Source organism: Alexandromys fortis, unplaced genomic scaffold (genome assembly GCF_014885135.2).
Source record: "Alexandromys fortis isolate MF-2015 unplaced genomic scaffold, M_Fortis_MF-2015_v1.1 scaffold_18, whole genome shotgun sequence".
Taxonomy (NCBI): domain Eukaryota; kingdom Metazoa; phylum Chordata; class Mammalia; order Rodentia; family Cricetidae; genus Alexandromys; species Alexandromys fortis.
Genome location: NW_026067897.1, coordinates 2,098,953 through 2,126,661, shown reverse-complemented (window position 1 = coordinate 2,126,661; position 27,709 = coordinate 2,098,953). Strand labels below are relative to the sequence as shown.

At 42.9% G+C, this 27,709-nt stretch overlaps 1 protein-coding gene across 6 annotated transcripts; it reads left to right on the top strand.

Moving 5' to 3' along the window:
* Positions 1–2: 2 nt before the first annotated feature.
* Nbn (nibrin) lies at positions 3–27,148 on the top strand. Of its 6 annotated transcripts, none has more exons than XM_050164481.1 (18): positions 5–189; positions 3,636–3,769; positions 4,948–5,096; positions 5,423–5,582; positions 6,258–6,361; positions 8,460–8,577; positions 9,346–9,539; positions 10,820–10,917; positions 13,517–13,646; positions 14,058–14,205; positions 14,778–14,815; positions 16,636–16,908; positions 18,474–18,909; positions 20,603–20,674; positions 21,279–21,431; positions 23,297–23,410; positions 26,120–26,169; positions 26,981–27,148. In XM_050164481.1, the coding sequence occupies exons 1-18, from the start codon at positions 153–155 to the stop codon at positions 27,006–27,008; spliced, it is 2,436 nt and encodes an 811-aa protein (XP_050020438.1). In that variant the 5' UTR covers positions 5–152; the 3' UTR covers positions 27,009–27,148. The 6 variants fall into 6 exon arrangements, with proteins under 6 accessions (XP_050020473.1, XP_050020438.1, XP_050020466.1 ...); XM_050164470.1 differs by having other exon boundaries at positions 7–189; positions 18,474–18,915; XM_050164500.1 differs by lacking the exon at positions 5–189 and adding an exon at positions 352–659 and having other exon boundaries at positions 18,474–18,915.
* The last annotated feature ends 561 nt before the right edge of the window (positions 27,149–27,709 follow it).

The following is a 27,709-nucleotide window of genomic DNA, read 5'->3' as shown; positions in this document are numbered from 1 at the left end:
CACTCGCGCCTCCTTCCCGCGCTTCCGAGGGACTTGGCGTAGTCCTGGGAGCGCGCACGTCGCGGAGCCCGCGCCGCTGCAGCTCGGTGGCCGCGCACGCCGGACAGCCGCGGTTGGCGTGGCGCGTGGCGGGGCTCCGAGGCGCCGGACCCATGTGGAAGCTGCTCCCCGCCGCTAGCGGGGCTGCAGGTAGGCGACGGAGGAAGCTCTTCCCGGGAGCTGCTGCAGGGAGTTGGGGGCGGGGAGGCCGCGCCGGGGCGCACTTCCGGTCCGTCCGGCTCGCCTTCCGGTGGCGGCGAGACTCCGGGAACTCGGGAAGCCTGGCCGGCCGCTGAGAGCCGAGCGCTGGAATCCGGGCCGGGCGCCCCGAATGGGCCGGGCGGTGCCCGGTGAGACCCGCTCCAGCTCGGCTGCGAACCGGGGGCGGAACGGAAGCCCTGACGGGAAACGCAAGGGTGGGGACCGAAGACCCCGTCGGGTGCACGCTGTGGAGAATCACGTGACGACCCGGGTCCGCTTTAAAGTTTTACTTCATCATTGCACCCCAGACTCTTAGGGCAATGGAAAAAAGCCTCCACCCGCCCATTTTTGCTCAGCGAAAATGTTATCGCGTGCTAAGTGGTTGTCGCCATATATAGTCATTATTAGTTGACGGAAAGGTGAGCGCTTGCCCGCGGTTGGATTTTGTTAACAGGGAAGTTAGTGAGGAGGAAGTTTGCTGACAGCGTAAAGGGAAATACACAGGCAGAAGGATGGTCCCTGTGCTTTGACCACCTTGCGAAGATAGAACACAAATTTATATGGGTGAGCGAGCAGGACTCTGAGTAGTTAGCCTGAGCCTAGCTGGGTCTGTGGGTTGCTGTGAGATGACAGGAATTTTCTGGACGCGGTGGCGCAGGCCTGCAATCCCACACTTGGGAGGTGGAGGAAGGAGGATCGGGAGTTAAAGGTTCCCTGTCCTCAGCTACAGAGTTAGAGGCCCGCTGAGCTGCTAGAGATCGCGTCTCAGAATGGATAAACAACCGGACACATTCAAGTTTGAGGCCTTGACCCGCAGAACTTCACGGAACTCCGCCGTACAGCACCTTGGTCAAGCAATAGTTTGTAGACAGAAAATGGACATAACTTAGAAAAACACCTTCCGGAATTTGACTTCAGCCGTCGCCCTACTCGGGTGGATAAGGAGGGGTTTACAGCCTAAGGCTGCCCTCTGATAGGTTGGTGTGACTGGCTGATACCTCGCCATCTGTTAGAAAAATGTGTTTGTGGGCTGTAGTTGGGTATCCACCCAGGCAGCCTTAACCCTTTATTAACAGGATAGCAGAATAAATATGCTTTTAGAAGCATTGGCAGAGGTGCATCTCAGCATCTGACGGGAGCTAAGGGATTAGTTTTCAAATCAGTTGGTCACTTTTGTGTTGTTTCATAAACTAACAGGGGTTTTCTGTCCTTGAGACTGTCAAGGTTAATCTCTCGTAAAATGAGTGTAAGGGTGCCTGCCTGTAATCCCAATTCCCGGAAGCTAAGGCCGGAATAGATTGAGTTTGAGGACAGCCTGGGCAACATACAGAGACTTCCTCCCCAAAACAAAATAAAATGAACCCAAATCTCATTGACATGATATAACTCGGGCTGTTTAGAATGGATGCCAGGGTCCTACTGGACGGTTCCTGTTTGTTTATTTGTGATAATATGCCACCGTTCTCTAAGAGAAGCCCATGCTCCCAGTTCCCACATGCTATTACTCCAGCATTTAGAGATTACAACTGTTTTGTTTGTTGGTTGGTTTTTAATTTTTCCCTCAATAGGGTTTATCTGTGTGACATCACTGACTGTCCTAGAACTCGCTTTGTAGAACAGACTGGCTTCAAACTCACGCTGATTTGAAATTCTACTGCTAACAGTAAAGCAAAAATCTCCTAAATGTGTAGTTGCATCTAATCTGATCTTAATTATATCAATCTGTGTTGGGTTTTTTTTTTCCTGGTCCATTGAAACGTCTTTTATTTACTATAGCTTTTTGGCATATTTTGCAATGCGGCAGGGCAGATTCCTTTAATTGCATTAAATTTCAGCCCTTCCTGAGGATCTGTGTTTGTTAGAACAGTCTATCATCCGACACCATCCCATGGCCCCTGTGAGTAATGCATACACATGCTACACAGACAGACATTCAGACGAGTGCTCATACAGGTAATACAATAAATAAAAGTATTTTTGATAATCTTTTTTACCAGACTTTTTTTTTTTTTTTTAAATTAGGAAAGGGTCTCCACTATATGAGCTGCCTGACTTTAAACGCACAGAAATCTGTCTGGCTCTGCCTCCTTTGTGCTAGGTGTAAAGTCGAACAGACTTGTCCATGTCCTCCTTTATTTTTATGATATTTTCCTAGTGAAGTTTTAAGATCACTTAATCAACTCCAAAATCAGTAGTGTGAATTTGTTTTATAGTACACTAAATTTATGTTACGTTGGAGGGAGTATTCGGTATTTTTTTTTTCATTTGCAAAATGATGAAGGCCTCTGTGTGTTTAGATAACATTATGTATCCTTCAGTGAAGATTTATTAGAAAAAAAAAAATCACATGTGGCTAGAGAGATGGCCCAGCAGCCAAGACCTTTCGTTGCTCTTGCAAAGAACCCAGGTTCAGTTCCCAGCATCCACATGGTGGCTCACGACCATCTCTAACTCCAGATCCTGAGGATCTGATGTCCTCTTATGATAGACAGGAGCACCAAGCACGTATGAGATTGAGAGACTCGCACTTGGGAAACCAGGGACGTTAAACACAGGTGCTGTCTCTTCAGAAGAAGGAGATGTTTGCCTGTCTGCCGCCTGGAATGCTGGGAAAGGATGTAGTCACCACTGGTGATCTTTCGCCCTCTGCAGTGCCAGGCTTCACCCAAGTCCCCCAGACTATCACGTCTGTTTATTTCAGAATTTTCCCCCTACATGTTAAGCATTGCATTCCAGTCCATCAAACGACCCTTATGGGAGATGTCACGTGTATGGCCTGTGTGGCGTCTCTGTTATCTTAGGACCAGTCCCGACTTCCCTAGATGTTATGGTTACCTTAGTCGTTCTCCCTAGATAGACCCTTCTCTTGAACAGTCCCTGAGTTAAGTGAACCCATCTTTGTGGAAGAAGCCATATGCACTTTGTAAAGAGTTTCAGTGCAAACTTGTCTTGAGCTTTGTTGTATAGCCTGGACTGATTTGTTACCAGGAAACATTTTCCTAAAATTGTGCTGTGCCTAAATATGGATAAAATAAACTGCTTGGTGTCAGGCTCCAGACTTTTGAACCAGCACTGGGTAACTAAGTCATGTGCACGGAGTTTTATTCTTGGCTCTCTGTGGATCCTCTGCTGCCAGCTGCGGAGCTTGCAGGGGCCCTAGTGCGTGATGCGCACTCATTCAGACAGGCAAAACGCGTGAAGTAAACCCAAGGGAAAAAATTTTAAAAAGCCAATTTGATGTGTATGCATATGTGTATGTAATATATTATGCTCAGTTGCTTAGCATTTATATAGCAGAAGTGTGATTTATTTGTAATACCTCTACATTTTGTCACGTACCTTGAAAACGTGTGTGTGTGTGTACCTTAAATTTGTTGATTTTTGTTTTTCTTCAGGAGAACCATGCAGACTTTTGGCTGGCGTAGAGTACATCGTTGGAAGGAAAAACTGTGCCATTCTAATAGAGAACGATCAGTCGATCAGTCGGAGCCATGCTGTGCTAAGAGTAAACTTCCCTGCAGCCGGCCTGGTATGCTGCTGGCTTTATTTTACTGTCTTGTCAGCAGATTAGAAATCCTGTCTGTCTGGGTAGAATGAAAACAGCAGGAGAACCCACACATAAGCAGCAGTGATTCTATTAGAATAGTTTCCTATTCTTTAGGTGATTTTGAAATCCAGAAAAGGCGTTAGGAAACATTGGGTTTGTCCTTTCTCGCAGTGATGAAATGCTGAAGGTCCACTGTGGCTCAGGATTTCCATCTGTGATCTCTTCGCCGAGTCGTATTTGATCTGTGGTCCATGCCGTATATCACGGCACACGCCATAGAGTCTGCTTCCCTGCTGGCAGCCGAGAAGCAAGCTGGGCAAAGGTGGAGTCCCAGAACTCTGTCCAGTGCACACTTTCACAGGCCCAGCTTCCTTTCCCAGCCCCACCAGTGGCAGCTAAGCCTTTAGCATATGGGTCTTTGGAAGACGTTCAGATCCAACTGCAGGGCCTTTACCAAGTGGTTCGCCTTGGTCTTGTGTCAGTTCTGAGAATACAGCTTTAAAGGACTTGATGTATTTCAGGGTGGGGATTGATATGTCTTACTAGGGAAAGTAACTGTCCTGTGCTCTGGGTGTCTTTTATCACACCCACAGGTGTGGAAGTGGGTTTACCTGACTGTCGGTACTTATATTTGTGTTTGTAGCCTAAGAAAAGCCACTGTTTTGTGCAGCCTGCATATGTGTAAATGCTAGCTGCTCAGAAATTCAGGTTTTAAGTCTGTTCTTTTAGGAGTAGAGAAAATGTTTATTATTGAAACTCCTCTAGAAAAAAGTAAAATACTTACATTCAGCCAGGAACTCTAGCCTTTAACCTTATATTCTCATTGGGTTAGTTTTTAATGGTACAATTTTGATAGTATTTAAAAATATATATATAGGGGAGGATACACTTTGTCTTTTAAATACAAAACAGACTGTATCAAACAAACAAAGCCTCAGGAGAATGAACTGAGTGGCTAGGGAAATCCACACTGTTAGTATTTCTTGGCTCTAAGAAGCAGTCTTAGGGACAATAAGAATTGTTAGTTGAGTGATCATTCCCTGAAGACAGCCCCATGTACTTAGTTTTTGCTTACCCAGAAAGTTACATATCTTGTGAGCTCTGCCCTGTAATTACGAAGTAGTTAAAGACTTTAAATCATTTGTTGATTTTTTTTCCAGAGTCAAACATATGAAATTCCTACATTAACAATAAAAGATAATTCAAAGTATGGAACCTTTGTTAATGAGGAAAAAATGCAGAATGGCCTTCCCTGCACTTTGAAGACAGGAGACAGAGTTACCTTTGGGGTGTTTGAAAGCAAATTCAGGTATGAACTTCCAAAGCTGATGTGGAAGTCACAGCTTTATTTGAAATTCTAGAAGAGGTTTTCTGGGTGATGAATTAAACTGCCGTAACTGGATGAGTTGGTGTGGGCTCAGAGTCATAGGGTAGATCAATTGTTTGAGTCTCATAGGTGACATGTAATGCTAATTTTTGGTCATTGCTTTTTCTTCATTAGGATTTGAGACTTAAGAAATGATAATTTCTTAGGAAAAAATGTATTAAAATTAAAATGACTGATATTTTTGAATCCTGTAAATTGCTGTCCCCAGAATTACGATCTAACCTTATGTAACTTATTTTTCTTTGCAGAGTGGAGTATGAGCCTTTGGTTGTGTGCTCTTCTTGTTTAGACATCCCCGGGAAAACTGATTTAAATCAAGCTGTATTACAGCTCGGAGGACTCACTACAAATAGCTGGACAGAAGAATGCACTCACCTTGTCATGGCGTCAGTTAAAGTCACCATTAAAGTAGGTTCGAATCTTTGTGTGAGATCAGTTCTGTTGGCTCGAGCTCACCGAAGTGACATACTACTGTCAGAACAGCTGTTGACTCATGTATGTCCACCCCATTGTTCATATTTAGGCTCGTGTGGCTTTTCACTGTTGTCTCAGAAGGAAAAGCACACTGAATAATATTTCAGAGTTTGGTTTGGTATTTTAGAAAGATTTTTATGTTATTCTTTACCATGAAATTCATTTGATTGCATAGATCCTGCATGCAGTCAGAAACAGACTGAAGTGCTTGCCTCTCTAGAAGGTCAGCATCTCATGTCTCCTCCGTCAGGTCCACTTCCTCCTGCCCTCACCACCTGTTCCTCACACTGCTCTTATGGAAGAGTCTGCTCACAAAGACTAGAGAGTTGGCGTAGTTCAGTATTACCTCAGTGAGTCCCGCCAGCAGAGTCACAGCGGTGACGGAGGGCTTTGTAAAAGTGCCTGCTTCGTCCTAACCTAAGGTGCGACCAAGTGCTGACTTGTGCTTTTAGATGGTGTCGCCTTTATAAAGCCAGGACTTTGATAGGAAAAGGTGGCTCTACGAAAACTTAGAACCTCCTCTTTGTAGTTTATAACCTACAGCTTCCTTTTAAGTAAGCTATTGTATGAATATATGTATTTATAGTTACATGTGATTTTCTGTTTTAGACTATATGTGCCCTCATATGTGGATGTCCAATTGTAAAGCCAGAATACTTTTCTGAATTTCTCAAAGCAGTTGAGTCCAAGAAACAGCCTCCAGAAATTGAAAGGTATATAACTATGTTAAATTTGATAAAATATAGCATAGAAATAAGTAGGCATTGCTTTTATTTATATTAATTCCATATCAGATGTTTTCTGTTGCCTTGGAACAAATCTTACTTAAGTGCTATTATTGACACATATAATTATTATTTTTAAATATCAAAGTGTAAGGGCAATGAAAGACCCTGAGGTGTGGTCAGGAGAGCACACGTGACAGTCATGACGTCATCGGAAAAGAAGCCTAAAAGCGTTGTTGTACAGCAAGACACCTGCAGCCACAGAGACCAGAGCTGTGGTCTTCGTTACCTCTTTTCAAACATGCTGCTAAGCTGGGTGAGGAGGCTCTTGCTGGTAGCCCCAGCATAGGCCAGATGCTATGGCAGAAGGGTAGCAAATTCCCAGCCAGCCTGGCCTGCGTGGGGAAACCCTGTTACCTGAGTATGGGGTGACAGCCAGCCTGGCCTGCGTGGTGAAACCCTGTCACCTGAGTATGGGGTGACAGCCAGCCTGGCCTGCGTGGTGAAACCCTGTCACCTGAGTATGGGGTGACTCGTGCTTAGTAATAGCGCACCGCGTTTAAGGTCCGAGCAGGCTGTCTGAAAGAAGCGCTTGCCGAAAAGAAATGTTTATTGTTGTTAACTCTCAAATATCCAAGTAGATTCATAGTCTTAATTTCTGTGCTTTTCATATTCTGTCAGTTCTGAACAACCACCTTAGGAAATTTATATGTTATGTAGTGATACTCTGTAGTAATATAAATTGTGATTGTTGAGGGTGGGTGACCTTTTTTCATAGGTTTCGTTCCAGCACCTAGATTGAATTCACAACCGTCTGTAGCTCTAGTTGAGGTCTACACATAGTATTCCAACATATACATATGCAAGCAAACTCTCATAAACATAAATTTTTTAAAAACATTATTAATAGAAATGAATATAAAAGAGATAATGAACTATAGTGACTCTTTATGTCATAAACACTTTTTTAGTTCTGGAAAAATATGCCTAGCTCTGAATTTAAATCAGGGCATGCTATGGTGTTACTACACCTCAAGTGCTGTCCTGTTTAGTGCACCGACACCTGCATTGTGCAGGTTATCCCGAAATGGGGTAGGACAGTCACCACCACATGTACCTGATATACTGGGACAGAGGAAGTCGTTTCTAGAAGACCTGGTGTTGGAAAAACTGTTGAAGTGTATCCTGTATATTCAAACAGGAGAGTCTACATTGTGTGTGTCTGAACATAAGAAAAAGAGGAGTGAGTTTTCGTTCAGTGTGTACAGAACTCTCATGTTGTGACATGTTGTTTCAAACAAGTCTCACTGTTGGGAGAGTCTCCTTGGATCTCTGGCATTCATACGTAATTTGCTGGCTGTGCAGAGACACAGAAATTGCTGTGTAATGTTTGCAGTGAGAGAGAGCATGGGAGGAGAGGTGGGGCGTGCTTGCTGGTCCCTAGCCGTGGGTTCACACATGCACCCCTCCTTACCCTGAGCACACAAGGCCTTGTGCCTTCTCTACACTCTCCAGGCCTAGGATAAGAAGAGATTGGCCAGAAACAACCTGTAGCTTCATTCTTGCTTAACGTGTGTCTTGTTGCGGTCATCTCCCTTGGTGTAGTTAAGAAAATACAGAGGCATTTTTCTAGAATGCATGCAACCATATCTTATTTTAGGAAAAGGCATTTAGATACCTTTGGTATTTTTTTTTCAAATAAAGCTTTACTGAGAAAATACAAAACAAAACAAAACCCCTCAAAATAGTGTTTTTTGTTTGCTTCTTCTTGGGTTTTTTGCCTTTTTTTTTTTTTTTTTTTTTTTTTTTGTAATGACAGGATCTCACCATGTTGCCGTGCCGTGGCAGGTCACTCGTGTACTGTGTTCTGTCAGTTACTCTAGCTCATCATGTAGACCAGGCTAGCCCTGAACTTGCCCTGATCCTCGTTTCTGCTTCCTGGGGATAAAGACATAGATCCTTGTGCCTGGCTCAAGTCATAGTGAAATTAAACCTTTTTGGTTCCAGGCAGTCATCTCATTCACAAATTCAATAGTAAACATACAGAAGAGCATATGATTAGAGTATATTTTAATTATTCTTACAGGTTTTACCCACCCATTGATGAACCATCTATCGGGAATAAAAGTGTTGATCTGTCAGGACGACAGGAGAGAAAACAAATCTTCAAAGGGAAGACATTTGTATTTTTAAATGCCAAACAGGTAATTTTAAAGCTTGGATACATTAGTTTTCTTTTTTTTTTTTTTAAGTGTATTTATTTTTTGTGTATGGGTGTTTTGTCTGCATGTGCATCTCCTGCATGCCTTGTACCCGGGGAGGTCAGACGAGGGCGTCGTGCCCTGGAACTACAGTTAGACAGTTATAGTTACCACCGTGTGGGTACTGGAAACTGAACCCAGGTCCTTCGCGAGAGCATCCAGTGAGTCACTTGGGCATTGGTCCAGCCACCACACTAGTATTTTTATTGACAGCTGTTAGGGCTTTTTATTTGTGGGTTTTATGTTGATGTGTGAAATAAGATAAAGAGCTGCCAGCGTGCTATAGCCTGCTTGTGTGTGTATCTGATTTGGGTGTCTCCGAACACTGCCTAATTGGCCCATGTAGTGGGTGTGAGTGCTGTAGTGGGAAGGACAGAAAACATGTAAGTCCTCTCTGGTTTAGCTAAGAGAACATGTGTGCAATGTCTTTTGTGTTCCAAAACGTGGATTTCAGGAGTTTATGATGCAGTGGCAAAATCGTGCAGGTGAGCCAGCCCTTGGTGAGCTGCGTGATGAGAAAACTGTAGTGATGTGTGGGCTAGAGACAGGGTGCTGAGCCAGGCTTTCCAGAGTGGAAGCTTGATTGCCACTGGGAAGTAGGATGAATTCTTGTCTTTGGATTCCCAAGTCCAGTTTGTACCTAGTGAGAACGTGCTCCAAAGCCTCATTGCAGCTGACCCTTGCTTGGTTCAACCCTTCTTCTGTTTCCAGCATAAGAAATTAAGTTCAGCAGTTGTTTTTGGAGGCGGGGAAGCCAGGCTGATGGCAGAAGAAAATGAAGAGGAAGAGAGTTTCTTTTCGGCTCCTGGAACTTGTGTTGTCGACATAGGAATAACAAATACACAGATCATAATTACTGACTCACAGAAAAAATGGGTTCGTTTGGTAATGGATGTGCTTCAAAGGTACGTCATCATTCTTCGCTGGTTAGGAATGCAGGTACATTTACATGCAGCCCAGTTAATGTAACTGTGTCTACAAGGTTTGCCATTTGGGGTGCTAGAGGGTGGAATAGCTTTATAATCTTAGCTAGGTATTTTCTGCCTTTTGCTCCTTGAATAGAATTTATAGAATTTGCTTTTTTTTTTCCCCCCTTTTTTTCTTTTTTAAATTTCTCTTGCATTTTGTTTTATTTTGAGACAGGGTTTGGCTATATAGCTATATATAGCTCTGGCTGTCTGACCTCAGACTCAAAGAGCTCTGTCTCCAGAGTGCTGGGATTAAAGACATGTGCTACCACACCACACTATAGCTGCTGGTCTTTACTCATAGAAGGACGTATGGGGAGGTTCACTGGACCCTCAGCTGTGTAGCCACGCCCTCCAGCCAGTTGTAGCTAATCCTGCCCTAATTGCATGGAGTAGAGGGAAGGATGGTCTTAACTGCTAAGACATCTCTTAGGGCGCTAAAATCTTACTTTCACTGCAATATTGTTATAATCATAGTGCAGTAGAATTCTAAATTCAGAAAACATGTCACATAATTCAAACTACCACAACCATTTGAAACAACTCTTCATTGAGTTTTAAGAGGTGCTTTGTAGCTTACAATTTATTACAGTGTCTATATAACATTTTTTTTAAATTATACTAAGTATTCTGTTTCATAAAATCATTCATATTGTAGAATATAGCAGATAAGAGTCCCCATAAGACTCCTGCGTGAAGTAGTCTGTGCCAGCCCAGGACTCTCAGTAGGAGGTGGGAGTCCCTGAGTGAGGCTGGTCAGTGCGGCACAGCCAGAAACTCTTATGACTAGTATGCTAATTTTATGTGTCTGGAGGTGAGCTTATGGATGGTGATTGTAGCCCCCACCTTCTTGCTGCCTTTCTATGGGATCAGTGTAGTTGTAAATTTCTATATGAGGGTCTGTTCTGTTGTCTTTTAGATAGTACTGTGTGCTCATTCTGAAAATTACCATAGCAGTGTAGGACTGGGAAGACCTCTCCTCTGCTCTAGCCCTGATCCAATTGACGATTTAGCTGAGTTGCTGGAGGATGAGGGATTGTCCACAATACTGCCCTAGGGAGGAATTTAAAAATACTGTCTACTTTTCAAGTCTGTCCATATTGTAGAATTTTAGTGTCTCTTTGGGAAGAAAAATAGATTTGTCAAGCTTGATATTCTAATAATGAAAGTTGTTAGTTTTAGTATATTACTATATTTAAGCTATTTTCTTCTCATAGACATGGTCTTAGGTCTATTCCTGAAGCAGAAATTGGATTGGCTGTTATTTTTATGACTACAGAAAATTACTGTAATCCTCAGGGCCAGCCTTGTACAGGTAAATAAGGCATTTTATTGATTGTTTAGAAAATCTACAAATGTATGTATTTGTTTATATGTGTACTTTACTATTATGCTTGTAAGGTGTAACCATTCCTTCTTTCAGAACTCACCTATTTATACATTCGTTCATTTACTCAGTTGATGCATCGTTCTGCCGTAGTACTGGGTGCTGCTGTAGTTGCTGGTTCATTAGTGAGTGAACAGGCACTGATGTATGGAGCAGTTAGCCCTTTAATCCAAGTTCACACCACACAGTCCATGCTGACCAACTCTCGGGTCGCAGCTGGTTTCTGACGCGTCAGCGAAGTAGGTTTGCTTCCAAGAACACAGAGTGAAGTGCTCGGGAAGTTTTAAATAGTCACATGATTTCTTCTGCTGAAGTTGTATTATGAATAATATTTTCCCAAGGTTTATGACTGAAATTCCCAGAGTTTATCTTTAGATTATAGCCTAGAGACTACTCTTTATCCTTTTAACAAGAAAACTAGCTTAGATACCTAAATATCACAATTTTGGAGAGGCTGTCCCTTCCTACCGCTTAGAAATCTGGGAGCTAGAATGATGCTCAGCTGTTAACACTGCTGCTTTTCCAGAGGACCCAGGTTCAATTCCCAGCACCCACATAACTCCAGTTCCAGGGGATCCAGCACCCTCATATAGACGCACATACAAGTCAAACATCAATGCCCATAAAATAAAAAATAAGATTAAAAAAAATCTGTCCAACATTTTAGAAATAGCATGTGCTGTTTGTTTTGTTGCTATTATGAGGGCGGGGACCAAACATCAATAGTTGAAGACATGAGCAATAAACACGGAAAGAGAACTGCATCTAAGTCAGTAGCCTCTCTTAATCCTAGCCCCTGTTGGTGGCATCAGTCTTTTGTTTCTGTTCAGTGCCCAGATTCTCAACTATGTACACACCATAGAAGTAGTTTTTACGATATTTGAATTCCTTAGCTCACAGTATTCTGGGACGTGGCCGAGGCAGCTGCGTGCTTTGGTTGTAAATTTGCATTTCTATACCGAACTCGAGCCGCTGGGTATGAATGTCTGGGGAAGAGCTGGTCTAGAGTTCTTGTCTGAGGAGACGCTTGGCCTGCAAGCTTCCGTCAACCTCATTTCCATCCCTTGTCTCACTTCTCAGATCGGAAACTCACCCTCCTCCTTCCTGTCTACAGCCACAGCCCTGGTTTATGTCTGCACAGACCTCTGGGGGTCTATGGTGGTGATGATTCTCCTCCAGATGCGTCAGTGTGGCTCACGCCTCACTGCCCGAATAGCATCAGCACTCTGGTTTTTCTGAATACTCACCCACCTCTCACTGTGAACAGAAGCCTCCTCTAAACTCAGTCTGGCTCCTGCCTGGACAGTCTGGCTGCAGCCCTCTCCTTCAGCTCTTACCTCTTCCTGACGCCTTTACAGAACACTTTTTTAAAAGCTTAGGTTACTAGTTTACAAGGTTATCTTGGCAGTGTGAACCAACAAACTTTTTTTGTCTGCAGTTTATGTGTGAAAAGGCCCTAGAGGTCCTTGAATCTTTGGATTGAAAGGCAAAGGGTAGAGCTGGTACTGCAGCTCAGAGGTCGGGTGCTTCGGAGCAGGTATACGGTACCGGGCTCCGCCCTCAACAGTGGGTAAATACAGACACTGTAAAAGCCAGCAGGTAAACAGAGCAAGTGTCCTGTAGTGGAAAAAGAGTAAATAAACATTAGACATACTCCAGAACTTTATTAGGAGTGGTGTTGAATGTTATTAGTGTTGGTTCATTCATTTCAGCAGTTGTCCATGTGTGCTGACCCCAGCCATAACATCATTTTCATTGCTACCACATAGCTGTAATTTTACTACTGTTATGAATCATAACGCAAACATCTGATATGTGACCCTGTGAAAGGGCCGCTCCACCCCCAGAGGGGTCACGACCCACAGGCTGAGACCCCCTGTGTTACATGAACGGAAGCAGCTAACAGTACGTGATCCTGGGTGTGTGAGGAACCTGAACGCTTGGTTTGGCTCTTCTGTAACTCTGAAATTACTAAAGTTGAAGCTCATCGTGAGGCTTTTTAGGAAGCCACCAAGTAAGGTGTTCAAGTCTGAAATTGCAGCATTCCCAGGCAGAGGCAGGAGGAAAAAGAATTCAAAGCTTTAGCTACTTCTGAGTTCAAGGCCAGCATGGGCCTTGAGACCCTGTCTCCAAGGGAGGGGAGCAGATGGCAAGGCTGAAAAAATTGGGAGATTTTACAACAATCAGGGCCAAACTGGTCCTGCATCTGGCTTTTGACGGGCAGATCAGGGCCTTCATACAGAAACCAGGCTGTGGATGGCGGTGACAGTCGGCACAGTCTCAGTGTAGCCTTGGCTCTGGTGTATACATGCCTGCCATCATGTTACCCATGAGGCACGAGGGAGGGAGTGTGTGAGCCGGGCGAGGTTCCGGCAGCAGTCATAGCCCGGCTGACTTCTCTGTTCTCCTCTAGCTGTCCAGTTAGCAGTTCGTTTTGCCCCTCAGACAGCTTGAGGTTTTTTAATTGTTTCCATGTTACATACAATGATTGTGATTGTTTTTTCCTTTCCACTTGCCTGATGTACAGAATTGAAAACAACTACTCCGGGACCAAGCCTTTCCCAAGGCTTGTCAGTCAATGGAAAAATAATGCCAAGTGCTCCGGTGGATATGACTGCATATGTAACCGACACAGAGTCCGAGCAAGCAGATACATGGTAAAATATCCTTCTTACCGTGTTGTGTCTTTGTTTTACCAGTCAGTCGCGGATCCAAGGAGTTGCTCCCTCTCAAGCCGATCATTTTGGAGATAAAGCATGGGAGAAGGGAATGCCAGAGAAAACTGGCTGACCGGCCTTGGCCAGGGTAGGGGTGTGGGGATTTAGAAATATTGGTAAAGAATATGAAGACCATGAAAAATAGTAAGACAGAAACCACAGAAGAGTGGGGGGGGGGGCGTTCCAGTGAATATTGAAATCGCCCAGCTTATTTTTCCATAGCTTTATGCCCAGTACAAATGGGGAGAGAAACTAACAAAAGATTTTGTTAACATGATCCAAAAGATAACTCAAATGGTCAATCGCTTTAACACCCTGCTACATCAGATCATTAGCCTGTAGTTCTTTCAGCAAGGAAATCTCAGGAGCTGTGAGCTGCTGGTCTGGGTTGTATCACGGAACTCCACTGTTGCAGACTCGACGTCGCTATAGATGGCGTGGGACTGAGTGCGGTGGTGTGGCAGATCCGACTGAGTCTGCTAACTTTCATTTCCTTAGGGTAATTTTTATTGTTCCTTCAAATGTGTTTGAAAAAGAGAAAGAGTTTGTGGCTTTGAAATTAACTTGAACCATAGTAGCCCCACACACACACACCCATAGTAAACCATCTACTAAAAATATGGAATGGAAAATCACTAGAATTAGAAATTCCTAAGTTTATCTCATGCTTTTGAATAGCGTGATGAAGTCTCTTAGCACAGTGGCTCTCAGCCTTCCTAATGCTGTGACCCTTTGATACAATTCCTCATGTGTGGTCTCCCCCAACCAGAAAATTATTTTCCTGCCACTTCATAACTGTAATTTTGCTACTATTGTGAATTGTAGTGTAAATATTTGTGTTCTGATGGTCTTAGGTGGCCCCTGTGAAAGGGTCATCTGACCCCCAGGTTGAGAACTGGTACCACGTTATCTTCCTTAGATCCACATTATTCCCTTGTGCAGGGGGTCCGCACTGTGTGCTGCACACCTGTTGGTCACTACTAGCTGCTGTAGTTACTGGATTGAGTGTCTCAGTGTTCCAGTGCTTACGCTCACGTAATTCTTACGCTGCTGTCTGATGCTGTATCACAGTGCCCAAACTATTTCGCGCTCCTCATCGTAACCACATGGTGATTATTTTGTGTTGTCTCAAAAGAAGGGTGGGTACAATGCAGTCAGACTCTTTGGAGACACCACATTCCTGGAACTTTATTATAGTATGTAGTGTTCTATCTTTTTAAATTCTTTTAAAGTTTATTTCTATGTGCATTGACAGTTTTCCTACATGTATGCCTGCGAGTGTGTCAGATCACTGGAATTGTAATTATAGACAGTTGTGAGCTCCCATATGGGTGCTGGCAATTGAACCTGGGTCCTCTGGAAGAGCAGCCAGTGCTTTCTTAACTACTGACCCATCTTTACAACCTCCGTAGTTATTCTGCTTTGTTAGTTCCTACTGTTAATCTCTATCCTAATGTCTACAGTAATGGTGTATATACATGCAAAACATATTTACAGGATTCAGCACCATCTTTGGTTTCAGGCCTCAGGTCTCTGATGGTCTTAGAATATAGGGATAGTATTATAAATATGCTAGTCTGTATAATGGTTACAGGGAGTCAGACCAAACTTAGAGACAATCGAAAGTCATTTTTCCAGGCAGCTGTAAAGTATTAAATATTCCCACCCTACTGTAGCCCTGAGCATTTAGACCAAGGGACTTTTAAAGGCAAAAACCACATTCTGGCATCTCATTCAGCAGCTGCAGGAGGTTTGCACTAGCAAACAATTTAACAAACTAAGATAAGCAAGCTAGGACATCTTGGCCTTGGATCCTAGAATAGATAGAGTTGAGGAATTTACCTTTATCAGGAAGATCAAATTCTAGTTAAACCTGACTGGCCTCAGCAGGAACCCAACTTGGAGAAACCTCTCGCTGGGTTGCCCTGCTACCTAATTTGGGAGGTGCTATGTTATGTTTGCCTGGGTATCCAGTTAGTTCATGTTCATCCCTATGTGTAGTTTTTCAGTGGTTTCTCTTATTTGAAGAACTCTGTTTCTTTTTATTTTGTTGGTTCCCAGAAAGGGTTACCATTTTGTATTCTGTGATAGTTTTCAAAGTCATTTTCAATAGTACACAAAAGCATGTTCCTATTGAGATATTTAATAACACTATGTTAGATTGTCTTTAACTTTACTATTATATTAATTGGGCAGAACTTGTAAAAGAAACAGTTAATTTTTAGTAGTTGCTTGAAAGACAGCTTTATTTGGTTTTCAGTCTGTTCAATCATATTTTACAAAATAGTGCATATCTTTAAAATATTTTTCTAGAAGTTGTATAGCAGAGACCACCACTGCTTAGAGAGACTCATCAGTCTGTACAGTGATTTAAATGTACTGGTATGTGTGATACTGAAATAATAGGAGTTTTCCTGATTTTCTGTATTTCATTATAGCAGTCTTACATGAAAACAATTTAAAAATGTTTAAATGTGCCGGGTGGTGGCGCACGCCTTTAATCCCAGCACTTGGGAGGCAGACGCAGGCGGATCTCTGTGAGTTCGAGACCAGCCTGGTCTACAGAGCTAGTTCCAGGACAGGCTCCAAAGCTACAGAGAGAAACCCTGTCTCGAAAAACCAATAAATAAACAAACAAACAAACAAACAAACAAATAAATAAATAAATGCAATAGGCTACTGCCTAGTTTAGTTTCCAGTAGGATACTTGGTTAAGGCCGTGAGTGTACTTGGCAGTTACTTCTCAAGTGCGTGTCTGAAGAAGTGTGCTACAGCAGGGAGCATGTGATGTTGATGTTGTCCTTGAGGCCTTAGATAGGTCTTCCTATTCTTGGACTGGGAAGACACAGTTGAATTATTATCTAATCGTCTGAAATTGTGTTTCTTAAAAAATGCTGCTAATTGTGTGCTTTCTTTCCTTTTCTCATAGCATGTCTTTGAGTGAAAAACCAAAAGAAGTAAAGACATGTGGAGTGGAACAAAACGTTAGACCGCCTTCACAGGGAACTTGTAGTAAGCAGGAGGTCCCCAAGTCCAGCTCCAAGACTAATCATGTGGCACCAAATTCCCTGGCTAGGGAAAAGAACCCAAACTATCAGCTTTCACCAGTGAAAGTCCCTGCTGCTAATAAAAGTAAAGATTGGACTTCTCAGCAGCAACAGAACTCCATCAGAAACTACTTCCAGCCATGCACTAAGAAAAGGTAAGTTGTCGATGATTCCCCAGCTGTGTCTGTGAAAGTCGTGTTCAGATAGATAACGTAGAGTAGTGTTTTCTCTAGCTGGTCTGTTAAAATAGAAACAGTGTTTCTGTGGAAAGCTCGTATTTCTGTTTTTAAAGATTATATTCTGTGTGTGTGTGTGTGTGTGTGTGTGTGTGTGTGTGAGAGAGAGAGAGAGAGAGAGAGAGAGAGAGAGAGAGAGAGAAGGTCAGAAGATAACATGTAGGAGACTTTCAGGGTTGGGGCCCTTACCAGCTGAGCTACCTTGCTGGCCCCGTGGTTTTATTTCTGAGCTGATCCAATCTCAGTTTTGTCCCAATCTCCTTCACTAGGCCCATTATACAGACTGTACTTTGTTTTTCTTCATGTCCTCCTACTTTAGCTTTATTTTCTGGGTGCTTTCATCTTTAGGAAAGATTAGCCAAACCCAAGTTCCAGAATCATCTCTCTCTCTCTCTCTCTCTCTCTCTCTCTCTCTCTCTCTCTCTCTCTTGCAAGGTAAGAAGAGTGGTTTACAATCATCACTTATTTCCCCCCCTTGCCTTCTCAGATCCGTATCTCCCCTTCCATCCATTTGCCCCCAGCTCTGTACTCAGGACTTTGGCAACCTAGACAGCAGAGGACCAGTTGCAAGTCCTCTGGACTGTGGTACAATTGCATAAACAAATGCATTTAGTGCCTCTGGCGTGGCACACGTGTTTACAGTATTCACTTTGTGGTAGCCGCTAGATTTAGCCTGTTTGGCTTAATTTTTTGATACCAGCTCTCATTAGCCCATCAGATTACAGTCCCAGATATAATTTTAGTTGCCCATGAATTTCCTACACTGCTGAATAAGCTGCTGCCTTTGTCAGTGGGTCCTGGGTGTGTCTATGTAGTTCTCTTCTCACACTGATTTATCTCTGATGATCCGTTAGCAGAGGACAGTGGGTCCTGGGTGTGTCTATGTAGTTCTCTTTTCACACTGATTTATCTCTGATGATATGTTAGCAGAGGTCAGAAGTCAGTGGGTCCTGGGTGTGTCTATATAGTTCTCTTCTCACACTGATTTATCTCTGATGACACATTAGCAGAGGTCACTGGGTTCTGGGTGTGTCTATGTAGTTCTCTCTTCACACTGATTTATCTCTGATGACACGTTAGCAGAGGACAGTGGGTCCTGGGTGTGTCTATGTAGTTCTCTTTTCACACTGACTTATCTCTGATGACGCGTTAGCAGAGGACAGTGGGTCCTGGGTGTGTCTATGTAGTTCTCTTTTCACACTGACTTATCTCTGATGACGCGTTAGCAGAGGACTGTGGGTCCTGGGTGTGTCTATGTAGTTCTCTCTTCACACTGATTTATCCCTGATGATACGTTAGCAGAGGTCAGGGCTCTCCTGAACCACAGGCTGCACCAGTCCAGTCAGCAGAGTAGAAATCACTATGCACAGACCGTACTAAAGGGCTGATTTCCAGTAATACTCTCGGTAGTCAGGATTGAGTAGCAAAGACTGAGAAATTAAACAAATTCCTGTCTCTCATTTTGTTTTCTTTTCAAACCTAAGGGAAAGGGATGAAGAAAATCCAGAAATGTCTTCATCCAAGTCGTCAAGAATGGACCTGTCTTGTTCTCTCTTAGAACAAACGCAACCTGCTGCTCCCTCACTTTGGAAAAGCAAGGAACATCCTTCTCAGAGTGAGCTTGTGGACAGGGAAGCAGGTAGCTCACTTGTGGGTGACAGAGACATGAAACTCAATGGGTCGAGTCCTGCCACTAAATCGTTTCCCACAGAATGTCTTAGACCAAACAAAAGGAAAGAGGTTGATTCAGCCATAGAAGAGGAAGTATTGGAAGAGCTACTCAAAAGTACAGAGCTGGGGCTGGAAGTTCAAGTGAAAGTTGAGAAACAAGAGGCAGACGTCGGTGTCAGAAAAAAGCCAAGGATGGATGTAGGAAGGAGCAGTCACCTTAGTGGTGACACGGTGCCAGGAAGCAGCAGAGTAAGTGTAAGTAATAGTTTGTTTTATGGGACAGGATCTCGTGTACCCAGACTGGTCTCAGATTTGATGCATAGCCAGAGAGCTTCTTTCCCTTAAATTCTGTTCCTCACTGATCCACTGCACAGTGAGTGCAGACCTACAGAAAAGTGGTTCTAGCTTGAGTCACAGCAGGCTGTGCTCTGCCTTTCCTTCGTATCCTCAATGCCTGTTTTTGTTATACACGTGTTCAAAGCTCCTGTCCCTCCCGTCATTAGAATCCAGACAGGAACAGACAAAAATTGAGCACCATATACCCATGGACATCACTAGTATTTTGTAAAACAGCCAAAGCCTTTCATTTAATATTTAAGGGTTTATGATAACAATATTACACAGTGTTATTTTCCTGTGCTACATGGTTCTCTAGCATAGTTCTTTCGTTCTTACTCTACTGTTTTAACTCTTAGGACGACCGATAGAAGCAAGGGTGCGGTGAGATCACCGCCTTGACTACTCTGTAGATGGGGAAAGATCCTTGTATCTGTGAGAGAGAGAATAGCCAGAGCAGCCATGAGTCTCTCTCTGGGACAGAGACAGGACTGTCTCTCTGAAACAGAGAAACTGGGGGGAGATAAGCCTGAAAGCTGGAATAGTCTGGGAGTTTAGGGAAGAAGTGGGGTTGTGAAAAGCCAGGACACTAGTGTGGAAGCTTTGGTACGCATAACAGGTACACTTTAGTAGGGACCAGAGCAGCCTGAAGGTGAGCACGGGGCTTTGATGTGTAGCCAGATGCCCATTTGCCCTACTCCAGTAGGAAGAGATATGAGAAGTAAACGGCTTTTCTTGGCAGAGAGAAATCCGCTTCTCAGGCTCCTGAGGAGTGCTGCCCGCGATACAGTCCAGCCTGAGCGACATTTCCATCTTGAGATGTCACTGCCTCGGTCAGGGTGGAGGATGGTATTGGTTCCCTTCGGACCTAAGAATGGCATTATCAATGGAAAAACACAGTGTGGGAGTTAAGAGAGTAAGCAAGTCAGCCTCAAATAGATCGCTATATTCAGGTACTAACTTGTTTTTTAAGAATCTCTGCAGAGAAGTTTTTGTTTGTACAGTATTAAGGAACATTTTATTTTTCTAGCACTCAGGAGACAGAGGTAGGCAGATATCTGTGAGTTGAGACCAGGTTCCTAGCCAGCCAGGGCTATACAATAAGACCCTGACTCAAAACAAATAAAACCTTTTTATTCTAAGGTAATTGCTGATTCTCTTTATATGAGAGAAATAGTATAGAGAGCATGCATGTGCCCTCAACTGATTTTCCTGTACTTGGACAGCTTGATAAAATACAGCATTACACATAGGAATCATGGTGTTGCTCACCAACCTTACTCAGTATGAGATTAGTTTTCATTTGATTTTCTTACACGATTTTGAGAGTTTATCTTCGTAAATGCTTATAGAGGAAGGTGGACCAATAGTTTATTGATATTCTGCCATCTCAGAAATAGTATCTTCTTGACAAAACCTTTTTTTGTGTGTGCTATAGATGAACTCTTCTTGCAGTTTTCTGGCTATGATTTTATAGCTTTTTGTTGTGTCCATACTGTGTTGGCTAGTCTCTAAGTATATCATTTATGTGCTTCCAAGGGCACAGAATAATTGTTTTTAAGGTTTTTAAAAAGATTGTCTATAAACAGTGTTTTTTTACTTTTAGCAAGAAGATGAACCAGAAAAGAAAGTTGAAGTCAAGAAGGAATTACTGTGGTCGACAAAAGACGAAATAGCCGTAAGGAGATTCTTATTTTTTTCTTAGAAACGTTCAACATAAAAGGATTATCCTCATGCAAATTTCTGTCAAATGCATCCATATTTAATATTTCCTTGTATAATTCCAGTTCACTTCGTGATTTTCCCTTTTCTGGAAATAGATTGTGTTTGGTCATGAGACAGGGGTGTAGAGAACCTTAGGTCTAACTCTTCTCTGTACCACACAGATGTGCGGTCTTTAAGCTTATCACTTTTTCTAAGGATTTTTTTAAAATGTTTTTTAAGAATTGGTCTCTAGATGTCATGAAAATATAAATACAGTAGGTGGGGACTGGAGGAATGGAATATTTCATAATCATGGTGTGTGGTGTCCATGGAAAAGAAGCAGATAGTGATGAGGTATATCCAGAGAATATCTAAAGGAGGAACACTGTGAATGGTAGCCTTGGTAGCTCTGCTTGCTGTAGCCCTCCCGAGTCATTTTCTGGTTTTGATCCCAAACACAGACTTCAGATGCCAGGAGCAACTCTATTTTCCTTGGGTACTTGGACCTTGGCTGTAGATCTAAATGTCACGTTCTTTCCCTTTCCTTCTCCTCTCTAACCATTTACTCCCCACTTAAGAACAGTGATGAACTCCCAGACAGCAGTGAGCTGCTTCCGAGAAAAGTGCTGCTGACGGAATTTAGGTCGCTGGTGGTTAATAACTCCACTTCCCAAAGTCTGTCCATGCTAAATGATTGTGGTCAGCTGAAGAATTTTAAGAAATTCAAGAAGGTAAGTGTCTTCATGAACTGTGTTTCAGGAGGGCAGTGTTCGGATTGTCAGAAACCAGCACTGGCACTAAATTTAATAAAAGGAGTATTTAACTTCTGGGTTTTGTTTTGCATTTTAAAGTAATCGTTTATTGTGTGTGAGTGGAGGTTAGAGGACAGCTTACGGGGGAGTTCTTTCCTTCAGAACGCACTCTGCTGTCTGGCTTGATGGCAGGTGCCTTCCACTGAGCCGTCCCACCAACCCGAAAAGCAGTATTTTGGAAACCTATGCTGTTTCTTCTGTTTCAAATAGTTAAGAAGAAATGCTTTAAAAAAAAAAATAGCACAGAGTATTAGTAAATTTAGAGCTTTCAAAAAGTGTGTTTAATGGTTACTTAGTTCTGAAGTTGCTGTTTTCCCCAGCTCTAGAATTGGGCTCTCTGATGTCGGGGTCCTCCCAGTTCTAATGTTCGTCTCTGAGTACCTGAAAGGGTTTAGCAACTCAGGAGTCAGTGAAGAGAAGGGTCAGTAGTGAGATGATAGCCGGTTTTGTTGTTGGTATAATACATGTAGAGCATGTCAGCCTGATACCTGAGCACTGTGTTTACATGTCTCCCTCCCTTTGCTCCCTCCAGCTCCTCCCACATCTCCCACTCCTTTCCAGATTCATACCTCTTTTCTGTCGTTATTATTGATACATACATGCAAATTATATCTCTATAAACAACCTTCTAGGTCCATTTAGTGGCACTCCTACTAGGTACTATGAAAGGAGGCTTCCAGGTCAAATCCAGCTTGATTCTTCAACTCTTGTGTCCGAAGTGCATGGTATCTTCAGCAATGGGGACTTAACCTCAGCTTCTAGGAGGCAACCAAGGGCAATGGCAATGCCTATATTATATTGGGAGTTTCTTGGACTCCTCTGACCAAAAACTCATAAAGAGGTTTCTCGTGCCTGTGACTCTTGGGGAGAAGTGTAACTTCATTAAAAAAAAAATACACAGACACACGCATGCATGCCCGCGTTACCCTGAAACTTCTGATCCCCGTTTCCACCTCCTGAGTACTGGGATTGTAGGTGTGCAGCACCATGTCCAGCTGGGGTCTAATTCAGGGCCTCCTGACCCGTGCTAGGCAGACACTCGGCCAGCTGAGCTGTGGTCCAGCACTGTTGCTTGTTTGGTTTTTGTTTACCTGCTTCATGTGTAAAGGTCCCCACATGCCACAACACATGCATGTGTCTAGATGCCAGAGGACAAAGTGTTGGGGTTGCGTGTGTCTTATTCCACTGTGAGTCATGAGACTTCACTCACGTTTTCAGTCTTGGTGGCAAGCCCCTTTGCCCCAGGGGCCAGCCGTATTTTTGGTTTTTGAGATCAAGTCTTACGTGAAGTATGAGCTGGCCTGGAACTCACTGTGTACCCGGCATTGCTTTGAATTCTGTAATCTTCCAATCTTCCTGTGTGGCCTCTCAAATGCTGGGATTATGGGTTAAGTTTGAAAATCTTAGAATAAGAAATAGTGGTTTAAACTATAGTTTGCTTTCCAGGAGTTAACTTTGATTGCTAGATAACAAACTCAATCGATTTTTAAATGAAACCTACAAACTAAAACTTATATTAAGTTTTTCTTAGTGTGTAAGTCCTGGATGCATATCTAATATGTACAGTAATAGCTATGTACAGTACAGTACAGGAGATAAAGGAATAGCTAGGAAAGAAAAGGCTGAAAACAGGTCTGGTACAGTTCTGTGTCACGTTTGTACTATTAGAATATACACACTCTTGATATTTGTGCGTGAATTACGCTGTTTGCATGTTATGGCTTTTAAATAATAGTTACGTCGGCATTTAAATATGCCTAGCCTCACTACTTCCTGTCTTCCAGGTCCTGTTTCCTGGAGCAGGGAGACTTCCACACATCATCGGAGGATCAGATCTGATCGCTCACCACACTCGCAAGAATAAGGAGTTAGAGGAGTGGCTGAGACACGAGATGGAGGTCAGGAGGGGCAGTCTGCCGACCGTTTTAAGTGTGGCTGGTGTATGCGTATGTCAGAGTGTGCGTGGGTGTGCCTGCACGTGTGGAGCCCAGAGGCTGCTTTCAGAAGTCTGTTTCTGTTTATTCATCTGGGAAATAGGGTCTCACTGACCATGCTGGCTGGTGAGCTCTCACTTGCCTGTCTCTGCCCCCTCCTGTAGAGGTAGCTTGTGAGCGCCTCGCTTTTGTACGGGTTCTAGGGCGCTGAGCTCAGGTGGACTTACATGCACGGTCTTCCTTTATCCACAGCGCCATCTCCCTAGCGCAGCAAACTTGAGTTACTTGAGCTCATTCACTTAGGAAATTATTCCATCACAGAACGTTAAGATTGGCCTGTACTTTTCCAGACTTATTTTAAGAGAATTACAGACTAGAATAAAGCGAGTGGGACCAAAATAGAGTAAGCTAAATCCCCATGTAAAGAGAAAGGAATCCTGAAGCCACAGAAATGCAGGTGAGAGAGCACGCCCTGAGAAGGACGGCGGTGGTCGCAGGGGTTGGCCGCCTTCTAGCAGTTCCGACCCTTCTCTGACGCCGTTGTCGTCCTTTTTCCCTGGACTTGACTCTGGAATGCCCAGTAACGTTTTATCAAATTTTCTTTGTTTCTGTCTTCAACACTAATTGTTGACATCCAGCCATGGTGTTTTAATTTGGACTTGGATCTCTTCATTGCTGATGTCTGTTTTGTTTTTCCAAGTCTTTCTATTTTCTGCAGATGTTTATGCCAATGATTCCAATTCTTGAAGTGCTTGCTGATCTTTTTTAAAAATTATTTGTTCTTACGTATACAGATGTTGTAAATGGAGGCTTTTTGTCCCACCCGGTCTGCAGCCGCTTTAAAAATAGCCATTTAGAGGCTTAGTATTAATTATAGATGTTTGGCTGATGGCCCAGGCTTATTACTAGCTAACTCTTACATTTAAATTAACCCATTTCTACTAATCTAAGTATCACCTCCTGGCTGTGGCATTACCAGTCTCCTGGCATGTTGTTCCTTGGGCAGCAGGATGGCGTCTCCCAGACTCCACCCTTCTCCTGTTTCTCTGCTTTGATTTTCCATCTGGCTCCATCCTGCTTTGCCATAGGCCAAAGCAGCTTTATTTATCAACCAATGAGAGCAACACATTCACAGCTTGCAGAAGGCCATCCCACTGCAAAATGTTTTATGAATACACCTTTTTAATGGCAGTACATAAAATAATAATAAACCCAAAGTCCGGAAATTACCTGTTGGAACATAAGTTGATCATTGTTGAGGAGGGTGAGAGGCAGGGGCCGAAGGGAGCCGCGCCCCAGGCACCACCTTCATTGTTTGCACATTCTTCATTCTCGCTGGGGAGAGTTTGAAATGATGGTGCCCTGCCAGCTATCTCCATCTTCTGTACTTCAGTAGATGAAGAGAGGGGCTTTATGTGTGCTAGGTTCACACCATGGCCACAGCGGTGTGAGCACTCTGTAAACTACATACCTAAATTTGCCACGTGTTGGCATCTTGCCCTGGGTTTACCCCCACTACTTTCCTTCTGTCTTCAGTATTTTTTTTTTGTTCTTTTTTCAACATTCAGCGAACCCATCATAATTTTATAGTAGGCCAGTTCTTAAAGTTTCTGTGAATTTTGAATGTTTTAGATGAAACATAATCTTTAGCTGGGCATGGTAGTGCACACCTTTAATCCCAGCACTTGGGAGGCAGAGGCAGGTAGATCTCTGTGAGTTTGAGGCTAGCCTGGTCTACAGAGCGAGTTTCAGGAAAGTCAGAGCTATTGCACAAAGAAACCCTGTGTTTGTGAAGAGGCATGAAGTGATTGGGAGAAGCCAGATTTAAGGTTTGCATATTTTAAGGGTCAGACTCAAGAGTTGTTTTGTCTTTGGTAGATAGACACCATGGAGGCGTATTGAATGCCATGTGCCTGGATCACACAGGACTTGAGAAAGGAGCTTTCATTGGGAGCTTTTCCCTGATTCTAACTCTATAAGGTGCTTTAGGAGTTTGGTGAAGTCTGTTGAAAATGATTGTGGGGGGAAAAATCCTGAATGAGGAGCAAGAGGAGAGGAGCCCTTTTGCCAATACTGCTGTTTGAAGATGACATGTTTATTGTACTCTCGGGTAGACAATGGCTGTGACTCAGCAAGTTAGAACAGATTTAAACACATGTGACTGACTGGGCCTCTCTTTAAATCTTCAAGTCATATCTTATTTGTGGTGTGTGTGTACACATGTATGTACACGTGCATGTGCTTCCATCCTATTTCATGCTCGTGGAGGCCAGGAAACAGGTTTTTGGAGCCTCTTCTCTCTATGTAGTATGGATCCTGGGTGTTGAACTCAGGCCATGTGGCTTGTCGGCATACACCCTCACTCCCCGGCCATCATGCTGTCCTAAATCCCCAGTTTTAATGAAGCCCATGTGCCGTCATCATTCTTGACCCCAGAGCTGAACTTTCTGCCTAAAGGACTTTTTACAGACTCAGTAAGCTAGTGATGTTGTATTGGTTGTCTTAGACATTACACGAACACTTCTGTCATTGCCGCAGTTCTGTGGTCATCTTAGTATGAAGCTGAAATAGAGGGGTCGGGGGAGCAGAGAGACCACAGAAGGAAAACTGCCCAGGGACACCTTGGCTATGGAAACCTGGAGCAGATGATTCACGTCATGTTAACTCTGACAGGTGCAGAGGCAACAAGCGAAAGAAGAGGCTCTGGCGGACGATCTGTTTAGGTAAACTTTGACTTTCTCTTCGTGCTCTTGAGAAATGTACATATGCAGTTACATCCGTGCCGGTCAGATACTTGTTTTGTCGGTTCTTGAAGAGACGCCCAGTCTCCTCGTATGAAGAACTTTGGTTCTGCACTCGTGCAGTTTTATTATTTGAACATACATTCATTGAATTTCCTGCTGTCGTTTTTTATTTGTGCATGGTATCGTCCAGGCAAAGGAAGGTGCCTAAAGCATATGTGAGGTTTTGTTACAATAGAATTAAATGAACAGATTTTGAAATCAGACAAATAAGGATCCAGAACATTTGTCGACTTATTTGACAAATAGATAAAAATGAAAGGGTGGATGAGATCCAAAACTGGGTTTATTTGATTTTTGTTTGCTTGGTGGCAGATTGTAGAGGAATTGTTAGGAGTGATTTTAATTTATATATTTTGAACATTTCTGGAAACCCAATCAACATTCTAAACCTCTCCAATACAAATGAAGTCCCATTTCAGGTAGACACAGTAACATTTTCCCAACTTAAGAAGAGGATGTTTTAATCTCTTGGGGTTTTCTGTTGTTGTTGTTTACACATTTACTCCTTATATGTATGCGATTGTTCCAATTTTAATACATCATAAGATTTTTGTTAATGATGATGTTTTGCCACGTATTCATTTAAGAACACCAGCGGATAAACAGAAAGAAAACTGTTTATCATCCAACTTCAAGGACAACATTGGTGATCTCATGTAATTGTTAAAATGAAACCTTTAATGGAATTCCTTAGTGAAATGACCTTTAACCCATTTTTTTTTCTTTGCAGATATAATCCTAATGTAAAAAGAAGATAATTGAACTTTGTAAAGGAAGCTGTAGAAACACATTTCTTAGCAAACATTTATTTCAGGCCAGCTGGGATACATGAATGTAATACATATAAATTACTGATATTTTAAGGTTTCAACTTACTAAATAAACCGAACAAATTCCATTCCTTTTGTGTGGTAATATTGTCTCTGGGGGCTTTGTGATCTTGTCTTTCATTATAGATAGATAGATAGATAGATAGATAGATAGATAGATAGATAGATAGATAGATAGACAGACAGATAGATAATATACATACATATGTATTACATTTTAAATGTATTTCTTACTTAATAAGTTATTACAACAGTCATAATTTCCAAGGTTCTGAAACTGCATTAAGGATAAACAGTTCCCTTTTACTAGGTACTTGGTTCCCCTGGGTGGGGACATATCTGTATCTATATCTATATATGGTACTTACTTCCTTTGAAGCATTATTCAAATTCCTTGCATAACATTTCAGAAATTACACGTGTAATTACTCTGCCGTGTTCGCTTTCATGTTACATTAGAAGATGGTAGACATGTCAGTGGAACCTTTTCTGTTATCTTGTAAGCTTTACTAAACTGATGTGACCTAAGTGAAGTACTTCAGTGGTGAGAACATGTCCCATATCACTTAGTACAAGAGACTGAGGTAGTGTACAAACTTCATTATGTGGTTAGGTCACACCAGAGAGGG

Excerpts from the sequence above, each read along its gene's own strand:
- Nbn (XM_050164470.1), top strand. The coding sequence starts at position 153 with ATGTGGAAGCTGCTCCCCGCCGCTAGCGGGGCTGCAG. Across the intron at positions 8,578-9,345 it reads TATTTTTAAATGCCAAACAG|CATAAGAAATTAAGTTCAGC; the intron begins GTAATTTTAAAG and ends TTCTGTTTCCAG. Across the intron at positions 10,918-13,516 it reads TCAGGGCCAGCCTTGTACAG|AATTGAAAACAACTACTCCG; the intron begins GTAAATAAGGCA and ends CCTGATGTACAG.